General features: G+C 41.4%; 2 protein-coding genes across 2 annotated transcripts; both read left to right on the top strand.

The window, feature by feature from the left end:
- The first annotated feature begins 797 nt into the window (after positions 1-797).
- On the top strand, positions 798-4,068 carry LOC118421539 (cytochrome P450 2U1-like). The gene is made up of 7 exons (XM_035828866.1): positions 798-950; positions 1,277-1,419; positions 1,694-1,913; positions 2,109-2,392; positions 2,707-2,901; positions 3,175-3,310; positions 3,528-4,068. Exons 1-7 carry the CDS (start codon positions 821-823, stop codon positions 3,698-3,700), a joined length of 1,281 nt encoding a protein of 426 aa, XP_035684759.1. The 5' UTR covers positions 798-820; the 3' UTR covers positions 3,701-4,068.
- Positions 4,069-4,194: 126 nt separating this feature from the next.
- On the top strand, positions 4,195-12,950 carry LOC118421538 (cytochrome P450 2U1-like). The gene is made up of 8 exons (XM_035828865.1): positions 4,195-5,014; positions 5,135-5,487; positions 5,881-6,023; positions 6,485-6,698; positions 10,490-10,773; positions 11,208-11,402; positions 11,811-11,946; positions 12,096-12,950. The coding sequence occupies exons 2-8, from the start codon at positions 5,139-5,141 to the stop codon at positions 12,272-12,274; spliced, it is 1,500 nt and encodes a 499-aa protein (XP_035684758.1). The 5' UTR covers positions 4,195-5,014; positions 5,135-5,138; the 3' UTR covers positions 12,275-12,950.
- The last annotated feature ends 40 nt before the right edge of the window (positions 12,951-12,990 follow it).

Raw genomic sequence — 12,990 nt, 5'->3', positions numbered from 1 at the left:
GTTATCTTGCTTACAGACAAACGCACTTACATACAAAGCCAGCTACAGCACCATAGGTAAAAGGTAGCTAAACCATTCTCGCACATGGCAATCCTTTCCACAGCCGCTACAGACCTGCCAAATATCGTAGAAATCGCCCAGCTACATTTTGACTTATGCCTCCCGAAAAAACACCAAAAAAAATACCAAGCTCGCTAATGTACCATAGGAAAACGCCAGGTAACCCATTTTCGAACTAGGCATGCCTTTAAACAACCGCTACACACCTGCAAAAAATAAAAAAGTTCCATCCACAATTTCTCGAGTTATATCCTGTTGACCTACATACAGACCCAAGTCGACAAAAACATAAGCTTCTTGGCGAAGCTAATTATCAAACTATTGGTCAGCTTAATTGGTCAGATTACACCCTGGTTGAATTTGGTTATCTTTATAAGATTCTGTCGGGCTATTTGTAATTAAAGTGGTCAAATTTGATGAAACCGTGAATCAATCAGTGTGTAAGTTATTAGAAATACTCCTAAACCCAGGAAATCCTTTGTCAATCATAATACACATCCAGCACCAATCCCAGACAGTCTGATATTTCACACTCCACAGGAGGACAGGCATCACCTCACCTGGTCCACTGGCACCCTCCCTGCATTGTTATCACACTGGGTGGGGAGGGGGTAATTATCGAACAATAGGGGAAATGAGGAAAATTCAGGGTCAAAGGTTGTATCTATGTGTTGCTAGGGCAGCCAACGCCCGCTTTGCTGGGGGTCTTGAGATATGTCTTAGTCGCACTGAGCAGTATGGCGACGTGTACACTGTTCGAATGGGGATGGAAGACGTGGTGGTTCTGAACGGCTACCGGGCCATCAAAGAGGCGCTTGTGGACTACAAGGACGCTTTCTCCAGTAGGCCGAGCGTCTATTTGCTGAATCTAGTATCTGGCTTTGGGAAAGGTATGCTATGTTCTTCTCTTTACTTTACGTATCAACATAATACTAAAGCTTATTGTGCAGCCAAGTAGTTTTTAGATTTTAAGTAAACAATGTAGTTTGATAGTAGCCTGTATCTGGAGACCTGTGTGTACAATCAATGATAAAGAATAAGCCCTTATAGGAGTCGATACTATTCAGACCGGACTTTTTTTTATCAACATGGGACGGGGGGGGGGGCGTTTGAGGCACGCCCCTTCTAACTCCCAAATGACTCATCATATGGCCACCAAATTTCCAGTTTACTAGCAGAGTTTCAATGCATGACATACCGCATATTTATCTCACAGATATTGCCCTCTCAAAATTCAACCAAGCCTACTTGGAAAAACGTAGGTTTGCCGTCAGTGCCCTAAAAACTCTGGGAATGAGAATGGGACCTGGCAGCGTGGAAGAACACATCAGAGAAGAGGCTCGTCAGCTCTGCATAAAGGTATTTTGTGAATATTCCCACTTTTGACATTTTAAACCCACATTAGGCTTGAATAACGTTGCACATAAGTAGTGATCATGTTATTACGGTTTCAGTAGGCCAATCAAATGGCCTTTTCACTGTAGGCTGAGACGTGATTGGTTGGTGCCTGTTGCTCAGCGCTAGAGCAGGGAGGCGATAGCAAGCAGCAGTGCAGGGTCTTTGTTTGACAAAAATACATAAGCATGGCATGAGAGGACGGACAATCTGACCCATGTGGTGTGCATTTTTTAAGCTGTCCGAGCAAGGAGATGGACATCCACGTGACATCGCCGACAACCTGACTGTGTCAGTCGCCAACATCATCTGCTCCATGGTGTTCGGGAAACGCTACGGCTACGATGATGAAAAGTTCGTCGAACTGACCAAGATTATACACAAGCTACTGTCCCAATTTGAACATGGATCCAGTCAGCTGATGACAGTGTTTCCCTTTCTGCGATTCGTACCGGGAGGTAGGATCTCAAATATATACCTGGATTTATGTTTGAAAACTTGATTTTCGGCTAGTACGTATGACTAGTATTAACCAATCCTACTTCTCTTCTTTGAGCCGTAGACAATGACTATGTGAAGGGTTCATCATCGGACAATCATTTCATGTCTAAATTACCGGGACACCAACATACTGAATTTTGTTTTCTTCACAGTTAACTCAGCAAACAGGATTCTTGTCGAATGCATTAACAAGGTCCACGAATTTCTTCGACAAGAAATTATAAAGCATCGCGAGACCCTGGACAACGAGAATCCACGAGACTTCATCGACCTCATCCTCACCGAACTACAGACCCAAGAGCAGACCGACTGCTTTACAGAGGAGAATATTGTGTGGATCATTCAAAATATGTTTTTCGCTGGAATGGAGACCACAGCCAACACCTTGCGATGGGGTCTTCTCTACATGGTTTTGTGTCCAGAGGAACAGCAGAAGGTACCGTACGTTACGTAATTCATTGTGGTCTAGGTCAAAGTTCAAGAATTGTCTAGATTTTTATGCAAAGGTCTGCTATCTTGTAGAGGGTTCGATTTGACGTATACATTTGAAGTACTACCCACAATTCCTGGTACTGCGCATGCGTACTCGGAATGGTAAACGAGCTTATCTTTTTGCTAATCCAGGGAGCCATAAGTTCAAATGTGCGCACTTGGAACCCCAAATGCCTTATTTGAAAAGGAAAACAAAACACTGTTACACTTATAGCTGTAGTAAGCTTTATTGATTCACATGAGAAAAATCTGTAACAGGTCCATGCTGAGCTGGACAGTGTCCTGGGAACAGACCATGACGTGCCCACCCTGGCCCACAGGTCCCAGCTCCCGTATACCGAGGCTACTATCATGGAGATCCAGCGCATCAGGCTTGTAGCCCCACTTAATGCTCCTCACGCTGCTACAGAGGACACGACTTTCCGAGGCTATGACATCCCGGCGGGAATGCAGGTGAGTAATGTATATGCATTATTTACGTTTCGTTATCCTCATTGCGTTTCTTTACTTGTAGAACCCCGATGGTTCACTGATCGAGTCGACGTCACTGAAAAGTGAGGTTTGTGTAAGAATATAGGTCTTGGCATTTTCACCGTTGATACTTTTTTGTATGAAGAATGATGATATTTTACGTGTTATGTCACATGATGTACATAGAGAGCCTCACGATCACAGTGCAGATAGTGTCAGAAACAAACTTTTTTTTGTCGTCTATTCGCTATGAAGGTCCTTACCAACCTGTGGTCAGCCCACATGGACCCGGAATACTGGCCGGACCCAGAGACTTTTGACCCCCGTAGGTTCCTGGACTCTGACGGCAAAGTGGTCAGCAGGCCGGACTCGTACCTACCCTTTTCTGCTGGTAAGTCTTTAAACCCAAATTCAGCCGAAAACTCCATAGAAGTATTTTTCTTCGCGATCGACTGCGATAGTTCTCTGGTGCCAATGAAAATAGACGTTTTGCTCTCCCAGTTCTGAAAAAAAAACAACCTTTTAAAGTACTCTATAAAGTTATAACCAAGCAGTTGGTGTCAACTTTTTTTAGTTTTGTTTCTTACTTCGTATCATCCTGTATCAAGGACGCCGTGTCTGCCTCGGTGAGCAGCTGGCTAAGATGGAGCTCTTTCTGCTCTTTTCTTCCCTCCTGAAACACTTCACCTTGAAGTTGCCAGAGGGCGTCGCTGCACCGTCGGCCGATGACTGCATGGGTCTTTCACCACCAACAGTGAATATGTGCGTCACTCGGCGCTAGGGTGCTCGATTCAAAACATATTGTGAAGATCATCGACAATACACAAGTTAACTTGTATAAAACGGTGTAAAATCTTTCTCTATATAATTGTTGACGCTTAGACATATGTGCAATTTAGAACGGAATCAGAACATATCTTCTGTTGATCGTACCGCGCCTTGTTCCCTCATATAAGACATTGCAGATATTACTTGTTAGATCGACTAAACGTTCTCCATTTATGCTGGTCTTCTACATTCACACATACATACATACAAATGCTACCCCAGACATAACCTTGGCGATTGTGTTGAACACTTTAAGAATCATTGCATACCATGTAGAATTCTACTGTTTTGTACAAGTAAATAAAATGATTCCACGGCATGTAATTTTACTGATAATGTGATATATATGTGATATATCATGCTATATTTCATAATTCGATAGCAATAATCATACACATAGCTTTAGATAGTTGAACTTGCATATGGCATTTTATACCCATCAAACCCCAAACCCACCCCGCGAACAACGCGTACGTAGGGCCGGTGAAAGCAATCCTCGAGAGCAATGACCGCGACAGTCCCCCGACAACTGGTGTGTTTTCTTTGGCGATGCGTTCCTGACCAGAATACAGACGCAAGAATGTTTAAACAACAGTTAAAAAGACACTTGATACTCATAGCGCCTTGATTCTTTAGCGTGAACCCTTGGCTTTAGCATGAGCCCTTAACCTTGCTTTCACGGCAAATATGCCAGCTTGGCCTGGTGATGTCAGTGAGGAAAGTCTTTGTTGAAGATTGGATTTCCTTACAACAGATGGAATAATCAAAATATCGTTTTATTTGGTCTTGGTTTAGGTCAGTACGCTAGGTTTTTGGGTAGGGGAAGTTATTTGAAGCCTCACTGCTTTCCAGAAGACGTGCGTGAGGAGATGGGGAGGGGGGCTTTTAAAGAATTTACTCATGTTATACCTTGGTGATCATGCATAATTTCAAGGTGACGTATTTGAATGTTGCTACGAGTTCTCAACTGACATTTTCAAACGTCAAGGCCTTCTGAAGAGCCTCTGGACACTTTTTCAGTACAACTGTGAGATTATTTCGAGGTTCTGTCATTATTCCAAGGTAACAAGGCAATGACTGTGAAACCTGGTACAACCAGTACACATGACCTTTGGCACCAGATCTAAAGTCAATCAAGCGGTAAAGTCACAACGACAAACAAGCAAGGATCTCGTAGAGTCTGCGCCACGCTACCTAGCCTGGGCGTTTCTTCGAGATTCTTCATTTCCTGCCCATTTTTCAGAGCTACACATGCTCTAATAGCAAGGTGAGATAGATTTTCATGTCCTGAGAGCTTTTGTTGGATGTTTCAATCCCAAAGGGTGAAAAATAGCAAATTTTGGCAACAGTACTAAGTACACCCCCTCCCACATGTTTTCGAACACAGGCTAATGTTTGCTGCGTTGTTGTCAGAAGTCTCTATCCGCACTATCGCAGTGATTTGGGTCGTTTTCCTGACCATTCTCGTCTTCTTCAAACGACGTAAGATGGATCCACCGTCACCGAGTGGGAGCTGGCCTGTTGTCGGACACCTGTTGTCCCTCGGCCGAGCGCCCCACCTGAAGCTAACGGAGTGGAGGAAGCAGTATGGCGACGTGTACACTGTTCGAATGGGGATGGAAGACGTGGTGGTTCTGAACGGCTACCGGGCCATCAAAGAGGCGCTTGTGGACTACAAGGACGCTTTCTCCAGCAGGCCAAACGTCTATGTGCTGAATCTAGTATCTGGTTTTGGAGAAGGTACGTACTAGGTTCTTCTCTTCAATTTTCGCAGTTCCCATAACTTGTAACTATATTGTCTTGGAACTGATGATGACCTGTCGTTGAACGATGTAGTGAGGTGCTAGCTCGTACCGGGAGCAATGTTTATACTACATATGTTAAAGAACATTGGGTGTTGCATATTACTTAAGGTGTCCGAATTTCTTAGTCACCTTCGTCGTTTAGCAGTCTTGATAACACGCCTTGTTTTGTTTTGTTTGGGTGCCCATTCAAAATGTATTGCCCAAGGCACTATGTACTGCCTACATTTGTACAATGCTTATAACAAACAATGGTAACGATACCCTACTGTTTTGCTCTCTTCAATCCATGACGTATGTATAGATAAATATTATATCACACATCTTACAGACATTGTGATGTCACCATTCAACCAAGCCTACAAAGAAAAACGCAAGTTCGCCTACAGTGCGCTGAGAACCCTGGGAATGAGAATGGGACCAGGCAGTATGGAAGAAAACATCAGGGACGAGGCCCGTCAGCTCTGTCTGAAGGTATTTTTGCTTATATTTTAGGTACTTGAAACGGTTACAAATGGGGTGTGGATACAACGGTACATTACAACACGCAAGGAACATACATTCACATAATTACACCAGGTGCCATCATACCGCCACCTCAAAAAACGTTGTTAGAGAGGCCTGCTAAGGATTGTCTTCAACACCTAAATATCTGAATTGTATCACATTTAGGATATTTAACATTTGGTGTTCAAGACAATCTTGGGAAGACCTCTATACTAACGTTTTTTGAGGTGGTGTTGTTATGGCACCTGGTGGAATTATGATAGTCGATGTTAATAACGATCAGGTAAAAGTGGTTTAAGATTTTAAGTTGAGAGTACATCAGCCTTCCTCATTTCCAAATGTATATGGCCTTTGTTGTACAAATGCATAGCTACAAACATGACATGAGAGGATACACAATCTGACCCATGCAATGTGTACTTTGATAGCTGTCCGAGCAAGGGGACGCACAGCCAAGTGACATCACCGACAACCTAACCGTGTCAGTCGCCAACATCATCTGCTCCATGGTGTTCGGGAAACGTTACGACTACGATGATGAAAATTTCCTCGAACTGTCCAAGGTTGCAAACAAGCTGGTCGCCCAACTCGGATCGAGTCAATTAATGACTGTTTTCCCTATTCTGCGATTCGTACCGGGAGGTAGGATAATGTTAGCTTGGGTACAATCCGATTGCTATTCAGATGTACCTTGCCTACCCTGGTAGTAATCAGATGGTACCCAGGCTAGGATATTGGACATGTAACGTTTTGTTCATGAATGGCACTTATGTCAGTATTTACCAATAGTGTTCACCAACCGAACCAACCTGGTGTGTTCGATTACTACCTTTATGCTTTTAACGTGTCAGCAAATATCTACTTTATGATGACTGACGCATAAACCATAATGGGTCCAGGAAGAAGGTTTAGTTCTTACGGGGGTACTGTTTGTGTGTTTGCACCTATAACTCAAGTGCCTGCTGATGATTACCTCCATGAAATGTCATGGAGCATGATGGAGGTTATATTTACCTCCATGAAATGTCATGGAGGTTATATTTACCTCCATGAAATGTCATGGAGGTTATATTTTACCCTGCGTTTGTCTGTCTGTGTGTGTGTCTGTGTGTGTGTCTGTGTGTGTGTAAACAAAATAACTCATGAACGGTTGGGTGGATTGGTTTCATACTTGGTTTGTTGGTAGTGTGTGACAAAAGCTGGAAATTATTAGATTTTGGGCCCCCTAGCGGCTCCCCTTGGTACTGCAGCGCAACTTCCGGTTTTGCTATCTCGGTGTTCTGAACATGCTATGGTCACGATTTTTTAAATATTAGATAGCTCTTGTGCTCAGGAAGAAATGACATAAGTTTGGGCCCCCTAGCGCCTAGTTTTGGGATAGCAGGGGCATTTTTGTCAAAAACTTCTGAAGAGGATAACTCAAGAAGGGAACAACGGATTTTCATCATTTTTGGTATGTAGGTACCTTAGACAATGTTTAAGATAAGATACTAATTATGCAAAATAGGAGTACATTTGCATAATCAATGAGAATATTCTATCATAGCATTTTTTCAAATGTATCTCTTGTTCCAGACATGCTATGGTCTTTACATTTAGGTGGTAGATAGCTCTTAGTGCCACAAACATGTGGGGCAAGTTTCAGCCCCCTAACATTTAATTGTGGAACTGCAGGGTCGTTTTTGTCAAGACACTCCAAAGAGGATAACTGCAGAAAGGAACGACGGATTGCCTGCATTTTAGGCATGCAGGTAGCTTAGGCAAAGATTTTCATAATGATATACATGTTATGCAAATGAGGACTTAATTTGCATAATTAATGAGGAAATTGATAAGTTCCATTGTCTTCAATAACTGGACCTCAATACATGTAACACATGTTAATTATGATAGGTGGAATATAAGCAGATACCAAATATGGTAATGAGGAACTTATTTCCATAATTTATGTAAAATTGCAAAACCGCTTTATGATTGATAATGGGAATTTTATAATTGTGACATGTGTACGTTTGTCAATGATAAACAACACCATACATAAATTATCTTAATGTCTTAGTCAATTGCATGAAATTTACGAAAGCTCTAAATTTTCATTGAGGTATTAGGTCGCCGAACTCTAGTTTACACTGCGTTTGTGTGTGTGTAAACAGAATAACTCAAGAACGGTTGGGTGGATTGATTTCATACTTGGTGTGTGTGTGGTGAAAGCTGGAAATGATTAGATTTTGGGCCCCCTAGCAACTCCCCTTGGTACTGCAGCGCAACTTCCGGTTTTGCTATCTGGGTGTTCTGAACATGCTATGGTCACGATATTCGAGTGTTAGATAGCTGTTGTGCTCAGGAAGAAGTCACATAAGTTTGAGCCCCCTAGCGCCTAGTTTTGGGATAGCAGGGGCATTTTTGTCAAAAACTTCTGAAGAAGATAACTCAAGAAGGGAACAGCGGATTTTCATGATTTTTGGTATGTAGGTACCTTAGACAATGTTGTACAAGATAAGATACTAATTATACAAAATAGGAGCACATTTGCATAATTAATGAGAATATTCTATCATAGCAGTTTTTTTCAATATATCTCTCGTTCTAGACATGCTATGGTCTTGACATTTAAGCGGTAGATAGCTTTTTGTGTCATGACAAAGTGGAGCAAGTTTCAGCCCCCTAACATTAAATTTGGGAACTGCAGGGGCGTTTTTGTCAAGACATTCCAAAGAGGATAACTGCAGAAAGGATTGAGGGATTGGCATCATATTAGGCATGCAGGTACCTTGAGCAAAGATGTTCATAATGATATGCATGTTACGCAGATGAGGAATTAATTTGCATAATTAATGAGGAAATTGTATAATTCGATTGTTTTCAATAACTGGACTTCAATAAATGTAACACATGTTAATTATGATGGGTGGATTATAAGCAAATACCAAATATGATAATGAGGAACTTATTTGCATAATTTATGTAAAATTGCTAAACCGCTTTATAATTTATGATGGAAATTTTATTATTGTGACACGTGTACGTTAGTCAATGGTGAACAATACCATGCATAAATTATGTTAATGTCTTAGTCAATTGCATGAAATTTACAAAAGCTCTTAATATTCATTGAGGTATGAGGTCACCGAACTCTAGTTTACCCTGCGTTTGTCTGTGTGTCTGTGTGTGTGTCTGTGTGTGTGTAAACAAGATAACTCAAGAACGGCTGGGAAGATTGGTTTCATACTTGGTGTGTTGGTGGGGTGTGGTGAAAGCTGGAAATGATTAGATTCTGGCCCCCCTAGCGGGTCCCCTTGGTACTGCAGTGCAACTTCTGGTTTTGCTTTCTCGGTGTTCTGAACATGCCATGGTCACGATTTTTGAGTATTAGATAGCTCTTGTGCTCAGGAAGAAATGACATAAGTTTGGGCCCCCTAGCGTCTAGTTTTGGGATAGCAGGGGCATTTTTGTCAAAAAATTCTGAAGAGGATAACTCAAGAAGGGAACAACGGATTGTCATGATTTTTGGTATGTAGGTACCTTAGACAATGTTGTACAAGATAAGATACTAATTATGCAAAATAGTAGTACATTTGCATAATTAATGAGAATATTCTATCATAGCAGTTTTTTCAATGTATCTCTTCTCCCGGACATGATATGGTCGTGACATTTGGGTGGTAGATAGCGTTTAGCGTCATGACAAAGTAGGGCAAGTTTCAGTCCCCTAACAATAACTGCAGAAAGGAACGATGGATTGCCTGCATTTTAGGTATGCAGGTAGCTTAGGCAAAGATGTTCATAATGATATGCATTTTATGCAAATGAGGACTTAATTTGCATAATTAATGAGTAAATTGTATAATTCCATTGTTTGCAATAACTGGACTTTGATAAATTTAACACTTGTTAATTATAATCGGTGAAACATATGTAGATATGAAATATGCAAATGAGGAACTTATTTGCATAATTTATGCAAAAATTGCAAAACAAATTAATGATTAATGATCTGAATTGGGAATTTGACAGGTGTACTGTACGTTATTCAATGATGAACAACACCATACAATAATCATGTTAATGTTAAGTCATTTGCATGAAATTAACAAAAGCTCTAAATATTCATGGAGGTATGAGGTCGCCGAACTCTAGTTATGTATGAGTTTTAATATGTGGGTAGATACTGGAGTTCTGATGAAACATTATGATTTCAGGCAGTCTAACAGCCTTTTTCAGGCCAACAAAGCCTGACTGATTGTAGAGCGGTAAAGTCTACATTCGAAAATATCACGTATGCCCAAGATCGATGATCTCATTTTCAGTCACCTGGCTTGTATACTAGTACGTAGTTTTGCCTATTTAGTCCACAATGACGCAGCAGCGATGTTGTTCACATTAAGCATGTTGTTTCATGTACTTTATCATATTGAATTTTGTTTTCTTCACAGTAAATTCATCAAACAGGATTCTTGTCGAGTGCATGGAAGAGGTTCACGCATTCCTTCGACAAGAAATTACAAAGCATCGCGAGACCATGGACAAAGAGAATCCACGAGATTTCATCGACCTTCTCCTCGCCGAACTAGAGACCCAAGAGAAGACCGACTGCTTTAAAGAAGAGAATATTGAGTGGATAATTCAAGACCTGTTTGTTGCTGGAGTCGAGACCACGGCCACTACCTTGCGATGGGGTCTTCTGTACATGGTTCTGTGTCCAGAGGAACAGCAAAAGGTACGTCACAGTGCTGAGTGCGCATGTGCTTGTATGGGTTATGGTCTAGGTCCAAGTCAAATATCTCTTACTTCGATTAGGAAACACTTGTCCAGATGTTTACGAAAAATTCTGCTGTCTTACGTATACAGAGGGTTAGAGTCGATTTCAGTGATTTTTTAAAAATTGTTTAACACTATTTACTGTTTCCAAAAAGTGTGAATAGACTTGTTTACCATTCCGATAACGCATGAACAGCAAAGGCCCCTGAAATATAAACAAAACAAGTCTGGAATATGTTAATGCAAATCGAGACAATGGTCATGATTGCTAGAACTGTTGCACATGGAACTCCACATGGCTTATTTGAAGTAAAAACGGCAAACGTAATGGACACTGTTATTGCAGTTGCAGTCAGTTTTGTTGATTCGTATGAGACAAATAATCTTTAACAGGTCCAGGCCGAGCTGGACAGTGTCCTGGGAGCAGACCATGACGTGCCCACCCTGGCCCACAGGTCCCAGCTCCCGTATACCGAGGCTACTATCATGGAGATCCAGCGCATCAGGGCCATAGTTCCCCTTGCTGCTCCTCACACTCCTAACGAGAACACGACTTTCCGAGGCTATGACATCCCAGCGGGAACGCAGGTGAGAGATTTTTAGATAAAGAGCCTTTACGTTTCTCTGCTATCTTCGCTGCGTTTTGCTGAACATTGACCTCGACCATAATGCATTACTCACACATGCGCACACGGATCTTTGGGAGTCGTTCATGGGACGTAATAAGTGAGGTACATAGACATGGGAATTTCGTTTTCGCCTTTCAATCAAGTGACTATATGTCAAATAAGGTCTCTACAATGAAAGTTTATTTGCAAGTTCTTGCCCGAGGGCTAATTGCAACATGGGACAGGTATACAGAATACATAGTAAACATACATTATGTACTTGAGTAATTAGTGCCGATATGATTTCATAGCCACACGCCACATGACATGCCAGTATGGTACTAATACTGACAGTCAAAAATGTCTTTACTGTCTATTTGTTTTGAAGGTTTTTCCCAACCTGTGGTCAGCTAATATGGACCCGGAGTTTTGGCCAGACCCAGAGAAGTTTGACCCCAGTAGATTCCTAGACTCTGACGGCAAGGTGGTTACCAGGCCGGAATCCTTCATGCCTTTTTCAACAGGTGAGGTCTTTTAAACCAGTTGCAAAGACTAACAAATTCACCCAATTAAGTGTGTGTAGCATGTCAAACTATTAAGTCATAAACGATATGTTGTCATAAAAACGTTTTGCTTGTTCTTTGAATTTTTTTCTCATTATCCTATTCCAAAGGCCGCCGTGTCTGCCTCGGTGAGCAGCTGGCAAAGATGGAGCTCTTTCTGCTCTTCTCTTCCCTCCTGAAACACGTCACCTTCAAGTTGCCAGAGGGCGCCGCTGCACCTTCGACAGATGGTTGCATGGGAATAACCTTGGTCCCATCAAGAATCAATATGTGCATCAGCCAGCGCTAGTATGCTCGTTCTAAAGCAAATTGTGACAAGGATTGATAACATGTACTTAATAAGTTTATAACAGTTTTTAAATGTTATAACCTTTGAAGCTTTGGATATGTGCACCATATGACGGAATCTACCATAACGTTAACGTTTCTGATTGACCTTGAAGTGCCTATTCTTATTACCCATCTTACGACATTGTAGACATTGATTGTCAAATTTACGTTTACATGTAAAGTAGATGAACTATTATGTTCACATGTTAGAGTTACAAATGTATGTTTTTGGTGAAAGAGCATAGAAACCCACTTGATAGGAACTAATAATTTTTTTCAAAACTTTGTATAAGCAAGCAGTATCATGTGGATAATGAATGTTATACAAGTCCTACAATATTAGACCAGGGTAAAGTCCACCAGGTGTCATTCCCATCATCTGACTGTAGCTCGTTAAAACACCGGACTTAACCTCCCACTTTTGAACCAAAACGACATGCTAGAGACAAAGGTGTATTTTTCTTGCTTTTTTTTGTATAATTTACGTTCAGTTCAGCTTCCTTTATTTGAACTGGAATGGCCCAATCGGCCTTAGCTGCTCTTCCCAGAGGTCAGTAATGACCACTTGAGAATTATTGCATACAATGAAGCATTCTACTGCTCTGTGAATAAAATTATTTGGCGGCATGTAATTTAAATCATTATGACAATGTGATATAGTGCTATATTTCATAA

Source organism: Branchiostoma floridae, chromosome 8, assembly GCF_000003815.2.
Source record: "Branchiostoma floridae strain S238N-H82 chromosome 8, Bfl_VNyyK, whole genome shotgun sequence".
In the NCBI taxonomy this organism is placed as follows: domain Eukaryota; kingdom Metazoa; phylum Chordata; class Leptocardii; order Amphioxiformes; family Branchiostomatidae; genus Branchiostoma; species Branchiostoma floridae.
Note: the sequence above shows the minus strand (reverse complement) of the source record. Positions and strands in the feature narration are given on the sequence as shown.

Coding starts and splice junctions, on each gene's coding strand:
- LOC118421539 (XM_035828866.1), top strand. CDS start 821: ATGGGGATGGAAGACGTGGTGGTTCTGAACGGCTACCGGGCCATCAAA. Junction 1,420..1,693: donor CTCGTCAGCTCTGCATAAAG/GTATTTTGTGAA, acceptor GCATTTTTTAAG/CTGTCCGAGCAAGGAGATGG. Junction 2,393..2,706: donor GTCCAGAGGAACAGCAGAAG/GTACCGTACGTT, acceptor AATCTGTAACAG/GTCCATGCTGAGCTGGACAG.
- LOC118421538 (XM_035828865.1), top strand. CDS start 5,139: ATGTTTGCTGCGTTGTTGTCAGAAGTCTCTATCCGCACTATCGCAGTG. Junction 5,488..5,880: donor AGTATCTGGTTTTGGAGAAG/GTACGTACTAGG, acceptor CACATCTTACAG/ACATTGTGATGTCACCATTC. Junction 11,947..12,095: donor CTTCATGCCTTTTTCAACAG/GTGAGGTCTTTT, acceptor CCTATTCCAAAG/GCCGCCGTGTCTGCCTCGGT.